This window comes from Mobula hypostoma, chromosome 10 (genome assembly GCF_963921235.1).
Source record: "Mobula hypostoma chromosome 10, sMobHyp1.1, whole genome shotgun sequence".
NCBI classification, from domain to species: domain Eukaryota; kingdom Metazoa; phylum Chordata; class Chondrichthyes; order Myliobatiformes; family Myliobatidae; genus Mobula; species Mobula hypostoma.
The window spans coordinates 104519087-104528091 of NC_086106.1; the positions used below are offsets into that span (position 1 = coordinate 104519087).

Below are 9005 nucleotides of genomic sequence, written 5' to 3' on the forward strand. Positions count from 1 at the left end.
CCTTCTGTGCTGTAAGAATTGCATGATTTTATTATCCCCACCCCAACATCTGCCAAATAAAATATTCCAGAATGTGATATTATAATCGTGCGTGATATACTTCTAAATAAAACTTTGAACTGATTCTGGCTGGCGAGATGAGATGGCTTTATCTGGCAAGAGGCTGTATCACAGAGCAGAAAGGTGGGGTTTTACCAGATCAGCGCCGGTTCTTATTTGTATGCAAATCGGTGGCCAGGCGGTGCAGTGACGTCGCGGTTCCTTTGGTTAGACCCTTCGTAGCAGGGTCCTGTAAACAATGGTTAATCATGTGCGATAGGGCCAGTTCAGCATGAGTCTCACCAGACCGATGCCAGTCGGAGCAGACAGCCGTATCTGGCTGCAGCATGCGTGCAACCCCTGACCCTAGCCATGTATGTGGGCTATATATTGGATAAAGAAGTAAGCATGTACCCAGGGCCCCTTAGACGATCAAGCATTAACTTATCCACACAGAACTTCGTTTCTCCGTCACAGTACTCGGAGTACGCGGGATATCATGTGCCTAATATGGAACATCATCCCCAGTCCTCGGTGTCTTGGACCTCTCCCTATGGTCCACCAAGAGAGGACTGGAGTTCATATGGGCCCGGCCCGTCGAACACAGTACCAGTCCAGATAAGTAACTCTTCTCCAGGGCAGGTTTCTTACAGTTCGCCTGACTACAATGCCATGAATCCCTCGACTGCAGGAATCCTACCTCCTTTAGACACTATCTCAGTGGGGCAAACGTCTCCCAACAGTCAAAGGCGCAACCCCTATGAATGGATGAAGAAAACAACACAAGTCTCTGCCGCAGGTAAGCGCTCTCCAAAAAGCCACAGGTTACTTGCACAAATAAGATAATTACCTATTAAATGATAGAAACAACATGGAGAACAGTGCAATTCAAATACATTATCCAAGGACTAAAGCAAACATTAATATATTTCAGCCATTATGTTTGTTTAGATGTGTCAATATAGCACCACTTTTAAAGAAAGATAGTGGAATATTGTCCCTTAGCTTTCATTGGTATGGAATCTGGTTAAAAGGCGATGCTGGTTAGAGTTCAGAGTTATTTGCACAATAGAATATTTATTTTCTGAAAACTCTTATAGGCATTTCTTGGCATCTCTTAGGCAGATTAGGGAACTTGCTGGATGGAGTTTAAAATGCTACAATTGATGATTGTGTGCTCTCTTAACAGTTTTACTGTTGGTTTTCTGTTTTCCCGCAATAAAATTGTGTTTATTGGTTGCACGCTGAACCCCCGGCATCAACATCAAGCACTTGAAGTATTTTTCAGGAGGAAATGATTGGTTTTCATCTCTTGTTTGGCTAACGAAGTTGCATTTTTGCCAATTCAGGACTGTCATCGTAGATTTAGCAATAAACAAAGTCATTGTCGGTTAATAAAAGGCCTGTTCTTGTTGATCCAAAGTGTGCCTTACATGGGGACTAAGTCGGGACAGACCCGTTCTTGGGATCCGTTGGATTGAATCGAAACGTTCAGGCCAGCCCTATCTACATCTGAAGATGAACCATGAAAAGCTGGATGAATATCCTGCAGAATCCGATTGCTCGAAACACCTTTTAGACGCCGGCCACTCCGACCTGCGTGTTTTACTTGGTGCAAAGATCGACAGTTCAGGAGAGGACTACACGTTTGCTTGCTCTAATTTAAATGTCTGGAAAGTTGAGGAACTACCAACATGTAAATCTTGCTCCAAGAACATCCAAGAAATCTTATTCAAACCTATGCGAGAACTTGCTTTTGTATTTTTATCCCGTTACTTCATACAGAATTAGCGAAAGTTTGATGATTTGCAGGTGGATATACCTGACAGCCCCGGATACTGTATTATCTATTGAGGATAGAATGCTGAATCGTCCTTCATATTAGCTGACGTTTTTTTTTCTCAGTGAAGGTCCAATACTTCCGGATATTAATTAAAAAATACTTTAAATTAATCATTAATATTTGAAGACAGTTTATTAGCCACGAATATCCATCTGATGAAATCTGTATTATTCTAGATAAAATTCACAATCTTTAGAGTTAATCGACTTCCTCAATCAAAGCAGGGGAAAACACTAGGATCTGATCACACGCTTTGTAATCGTTTGCATTCGCCATAGTGCCAGCAACTTCAAAGAAAATTATCAAAGCCGTTGCCGTTCTATCATCTATAAAAGTTGGACATTTATTTCTACATTATTTAAAATTTGTCAACAACGAGTAAAATGAGAAAGCTTCAGACTTCATTTCCAGAGGAGTGTTGAAAATTAGTGTCAAATATTAATGGCCAGCTTGCCAATCAAGGAGGTTTAAAACCGGGAACCGAAGTGTAAGGTGTTAGCTCCGGGCATCTTGGTATTTGAAGGCAGCTGGTGAATGCGGGGAATGCTTCTTTTGGCTCCTGTTTGAAGGTCACACAGAGGTTATTACATGGTGTGTGTGTGAACAAACCTGAGCCACTTTTCGCAAGCTCCCACGTTAGCCGCACGGAGCGTGTTGGTTTCCACCTTATTCCTATGGTCGGTGTCACGTGACGACTCCTGGACTCCAGCATTTCGCTTGATGTCCATAAATCAATGAATCACCTTCGCAATATTCAGTGATTGATACAAAATCAAACGCACTTCTGGTTTCAATTTTATCTAACGGAGATGTTTTTTTCTCTAGATTCCAGTGTTAGAATCCCATGCAAATTACAGGAGCCAGGCGCCGGTCGCGGTTGTAATGCTAATTTGCCATCCTGTAAACTAGCTGTGAGGTCCCGTTTCTTCAGCCACTACATTGTTATTTGTCATATTCAGGCGGCATGCCCTTTCAACACTTTCTTCGCTTTGATATGCGCGGTGTTACGCTTCCTAACTCCTTATTATCTGGGAACATGGAGTCTTTATATTACCGGAAAGAGTGACGATTTTCACAATAAATAATGAATCTTGTCCTTGCAGCATTGTCTGGCTCGCAGTATCCCTGAATTTTATTGCAAAGGTGAATAATGCTACTGCGGATGGCCGCGTTATAAACGAGGTCATATTTACATAGGCTTCGTGTAACCTGTTGAATTTTAACCCTTGAAACACTAGCAAGACAGGTCAATTTTTGTTCACATGCAAATATGCTTTATCTGTGACCAGTGTGCAAGTATAAATTCGATGTCTTTTTTTCTAATTTGAATCATTGAGGCTGGATTTGAAAACCTGCTTAATTAATTGTGAATAGTTTATAACGATACACTTAAATTAAACTGAGTATTTCATTTGCGATATAAAACAAAATTTCCGTTAACGCGTTGGCAATGTTCAAACGATATACTATAAAATATTAAAAAAGGAATACAAAATAAGCAAAAATGTATTTCGTCTTGATGTAAAGAGTAATCCTTCAATATGCAAGTCTGAAGACAAATAAAAGTTCAAGCAGTTAATAATATCAAGATCCAATGTTTTCTGTATCCTAAATCACTCCAAAATATTTCAGTGATAAGTACCTATTAATGCTTCCTGCATTAATAGCAGGAGGAAATGCTTGGATCACTATATAGTCACATTTCAGGAAGATTCGCCGAAATGTATCACTTAGGTAGGGTTTATCGAACGTAGTTCATTTCATAGACGTAAGTAATTCACAACATAGTTCATGAAAGAAATGTTGCTTTTAAGGGGTTACTGATGTTATGATCAGTTAGTGTAGGCCACACGATTAATTAAATAATTGTAGCTGCACTATAAGCGCAAACACTTAGTTACACAAAGTGGCGCCCACCTTCTGTATTCGTAGGCCAAGAAGCCTGAGTATGTTCGGCTAAATACTTAAAATTTCAATGTTATTTTTAGGGAAATAAATGCTTTAAAGATGAAAGTGGATGCCGCCGCTTGTTTATGCGAAGCAAATCAAACAGATTGGCCTATGATCCAGCTACTAGAAAGCCAGCCTTTTGTAAAATCGACTTGTAGCTCTTTGTGTGGAGTGTGTTCGTTTTATCATATGAATGTAGTGTTGTTAACTTGTTCAACTGTGTGCTTCATCGGATAGTCTGCTCCCATCTTTCAATTACTGGGATTAGATTAACGAGCTGCAAATGTTATAAAGAGTAAAGATTTTGAGGGGTAATTGCACCTTTCTTTTAAATCCTGAAAGCACTTAGAATAAAATTAGGATTTCAGGTATGCATTTGACAGTTACATATGGTGGTCATTTACCTTTCTTTTGGATTTTTGTGACATCGGAACGTTTTCCCTTTTCACTATTACAATATTTGCGCCTTTTTGGGGGGTAAACTGGAGTTTCTGCTTTTAAATTCACAGCTTCAGCGCCGGGAAACGTGGGCAAGTGTTTCACTGAGGATGTTATATTCTCTCTGGGAGAGGCTGTAGAAAGCTGGGCTGCCGAAACTGACACTTCGTCGGAAGTGTCATTTTATACACTTAACTACATGTTGTTTTGAGAATTTACTTAACTGGGATACTGTTCTGGTGGGAAGTTAATGCTTATAGAAATACAGGCAAAATTTAGGTTAAAAACAGCAATTATTTAGATTGCTAGATAAATAAAAATTTGGAGAACTTAATGTACTTCAAGTTGTTCTATATTTAGCATTACCTCATAAACGTCAGAAAAGTTGGGACATTGTGTGTTTTGTGTGCTTGCTTGTGTGTGGGGTGGGGGAGGCGGAATTAGGATTCCATTTATTTATCAGTACCGATGCCCGAATGTTAATTATTTTGAATATTCTACATGCATGTGCTTCAGAACGCCTTGATGCAATATTGACTTGATAATCTTTAATTGACTAAATATAATTCCTGAACTCGAAGAATCGCAATCTCATTTAACATTCTTTTGAACTGAGCATTTTAAAGGACAGTCAACGACGATAGTTAAGTCACTATCAAAGACGATAAATCCAATTATTTTCATAGACTCCATCCGTCTAATTATTTCTCTAACTGCGAAAAAAAACTAGCACACGTTGAATTGAAATACTACTGAATTAACAAGTGTCTTAACAGGCGAATGTTCCTAAAAACTAGTACGGAAATAGTGTGGTCAAATAACCAAATGGCAGATTCGGCTCTTTGGAGTTAGCTGTTTAACGTGTGTTTTACTTTCCCATTGTTACTTTTTAGGTAAAACACGGACAAAAGACAAATACAGGGTAGTTTATACAGACCATCAGAGGCTTGAACTGGAGAAGGAGTTTCACTACAACAGGTACATCACTATCAAGAGAAAAGCTGAGCTGGCAACTATCCTGGGACTCTCAGAAAGACAGGTTGGTTAGCACCAAATATTGGGGACAGATTTCTGCCCCGTTGTTGGCCACACATTTCAACTGTTTTCATTGAAATTATTTTCCTTCTCTTGCTGCTTCTCGCCCTCCACCAAACACCCCCCCACTGCCAGAATTGATGAACATTAGTTGAACTGTTCAACGATTGAACGTGTTCATAAAGTCCCAGTCTACCCATTTACCTTGCTCTGAACCTGCATAATTTTATTAAAGAAAATGAGCATTGCATGATTTTCTTTCCAAAACTTATAACAAGAAGTTAATGCTCACTTGTTTTTCATTATTCTTAACAAATTGAAAAATATTTTCTGTCCAAATCCTCATTTGGTTTCCTATTGCAACCAATTCTGCATTACTTAACATCCAGGAGTAAACAATTTTATTAACTCCTAGGAGTCTGTGTATATAAGTAAATGATACCCTGAATGCAAACAGATTTCACCATGTGCCAAATTTATAACTTTGAGGGTGTTTAATTCTTTAAAACCAGAATGCTTAAAACAAATCCACAGTTGCCCTGACTTGGAGCAGTGATTTAGTGAAGTACTGGGATAACAGTTGGATGTTGTGGACACATTTAGAATGAGGAGAAAACCAAAATGAAAATAAATGGGAGCAATGTTAGGCCACTGCACCTTTCAGCCTGCTCCATCTTACACCACAATCATGACTGATCTACTTTAGCATGATTTTCCAGCATTCTCTTTATATATTTTGGTACCAAAAAATCTATCCATCTCTGTTTGAATAAACGCATCCACCGAAACTCCACAGGTCTCTCGTGCAATAAGTTCCAGAGTTGGCCATGCTCTGAGTGAAATGTTTCTCAGTTTTACACAGCCTGTCCTTTACCAGTCCAGCATTTACCATAAAAGGAAAACATCCTCCATGTATCTAGCTTATCAAGCCCTTTAAGAAATTTGTAAGTTTCAACAAGATTGCCTCTCATTCTTCTAAACTCAAGAGAATACAATCTCACTCAACTCAGTCTCTGCTTGTTCATTAAAACCAGTCTAGTGATTTCTCAGTTTAGCAAGTTCACCTTTCCTATTATGTAAGTAAACCATAACAGGACTCAGAGCTCCGACTGCAGTCCCACTGCAACTACAATAAGATTTTCTTAACCCTGGATTCAAATATTCTCATAATATAGGCTAACATACCATTTGCCCTCCTGATCACTTGCTTCCCCTGAAAGTTTGCCTTCAGCGATTTGTGATCATCAGATTCATGCATTTTCACACAATTTAAGAAATATAAAACCGTAAGAGCACAAGATATGGGAGCAGAATTCGCCATCGAATCTTCTCCGCCATTTCATCATAGCTGATCCAATTTTCCTCTCAGCCCCAATCTCCAGTCTTCTCCCCGTCTCCCCTCATGCCCTGACCAATCAAGAATCTATCAACCTCTGCTTTAAAAATACATAAAGACTTGGCCTCCACAGTCGCCTGTGATAAAAAATTCTGCAGATACACCACTCTCTGGCTAAAGAAATTCCTCCTCATCTCTGTTCTAAAAGGACAACCATCTATTCTGAGGCTGTGTTCTCTGGTCTTTGACTCTCCACCATCCTCTCCATATCCATTCTATCAAGGCCTTTCACCATTCAATCGATTTCAATGAGATCACTCCTCAGTGAATACAGGCCCAGAGCCATCAAACACTCTTCAAATGACAAGCCATTCAATTCTGGAATCATAAAAAGAGTTGTAACATAAAAAGTACCAGTCCCAACACAGACCCCTTTGGAACACCACTAGTCATCGGCAGCCAGTCAGAAAAGGCTCCCTTTATTCCCACTCTTAGCATCCTTCCAATCAGCCACTGCTTTATCCATGCTAGATCTTTCTTATAATACCATGGGGCTTGTAGCTTGTTACATAGCCTCATGTGGCACCTTGCCCTCTAAAAATCCCGGTACAAATTCAAAATCCAATATAGCTTTTTGGTTCTGTACACCAAAATGGAAATGGATGACCTCACAATTTTCCGCATTAGGTTCCATTTGCCGCTTTTTGTTCATTCCTTCCAATTTGTTCATATCTCTTTGAAACTTCTTAATATCCTTTTCAACACTAACAATCCCATGTACTTTAGCAACAATAGTAAGCTTAGAAATAAGACCTTTGATGTCTTCGACTAAATCATTGACAGAACCAGCAATTAGGGTTCAATTCCCTCCACTGGCAGTAAGGAGTTTGTATGTTCTCTCTATGGCTGCATGCCTTTCCTCCAGATGTTCCAGTTTGCTCCCACGTTCCAAAGACATATGACTTAGAATTAGTAAGTTGTGGGCATGATATGCCAGTGTTGAAAGCGTGTTGGCATTTGCTGTCTGCTCTGCATTTCACTGTATGTTTCAATGTACATCTGACAAATACAGCAATTCCTTAATTTATTATACACTATGAGTTACAGATTACCAACAAGCGGCCAATTTATTCTAACTCTTTACTTTCTGTGCAATGTCCCATTACAATTAATGTCTGAATAATTGCAAAGATTGCTTTCCTTTATAGAAATTCCTACAATCCTTACTGATTACTGTTGAGGTTATATTTTGTTGCTTTGATTCTACTTTCATTTAGGTAAAAATCTGGTTCCAGAATCGAAGGGCAAAGGAACGGAAGATGACGAAGAAACAATTGGCTCAGTCTGATGGCTGTTTGACTCACCATGGTCCAGGTCCCGGAAGTCCTGTGGAAATGGCAGGCCAGATGTTGCTTGGGGGCCATATCTCTGGGGGCCCATCCGTTGGGAATATGGCTCAAGTAACGGTCACACTCTAATTAGTGTACAGCAATAAGGACTTCAAACCTTCTGAGGATGACCCAGCCATATGCCTAAGATTATGTACAGAGAGCACTCCATTTAAGAGAAAAGGCGCTTGACGTTTTCAGAAGATGTGAATTTTTACGGATATCAGGGAGCGATTCATAATTTATGATATTATGAGATCGTACGCAGACGTTTTGTATGCAAATCAACCTTTGGCTTGAACCTTAAAATTACTTAGAAGATGGTTATAATGTCTTCATGACATTCCTCACCATACTCCATGTTAATTCCCCTTTCTTAAATGTCGACATGGACATGTAAAATTAAAACCAATTCACATTTTGAAAACACTTTCCATAAACTTTCCACCTACTTGAATAAGGAGGTAAAAAGTTCCCACCAAATATGAACAAACAGCAGAATGCATCATTTTGCCTGTAATATTATTAAATGGAGGGTTATACTCTGTAAACTACGAGGGGTGATTGGTAAGTTCGTGGCCTAAGGTAGAAGGACCCAATTTTAGAAAAACTAGCACATTTATTTTACAACACAGTCCCCTCCTACACTTACACACTTAGTCCAGCGGTCGTGGAGCATACGGATCCCTTCTTTGCAGAAGTCGGCGTCTTGGGCCTCCAGAAAGTGGTCCACAGCAGGAGTGATAGATAAGATGGGTTATACAGCTCTCGTTACATGTACATGCAGTTCAACTCTTTGAGTGATTATGCAGAAAGTTTGAAGTTAATAACTCATCTCCTTCTACATTAGGCCACAAACTTATCAATCACCACTCGTATGTCACAGTACCTATATATATAAACAGCTACTTTACCAAAATACATGCTGCATGTTCAGCAAGACAGACACCAAATTTCCAAATACCTCACTGTTAAT

The 9005-nt window shown here is 39.4% G+C and overlaps 1 protein-coding gene across 1 annotated transcript; it reads left to right on the forward strand.

Moving 5' to 3' along the window:
• The first annotated feature begins 411 nt into the window (after positions 1–411).
• Positions 412–8119, forward strand: cdx4 (caudal type homeobox 4). Its single transcript, XM_063059820.1, has 3 exons — positions 412–838; positions 5164–5309; positions 7919–8119. Exons 1-3 carry the CDS (start codon positions 412–414, stop codon positions 8117–8119), a joined length of 774 nt encoding a protein of 257 aa, XP_062915890.1.
• The last annotated feature ends 886 nt before the right edge of the window (positions 8120–9005 follow it).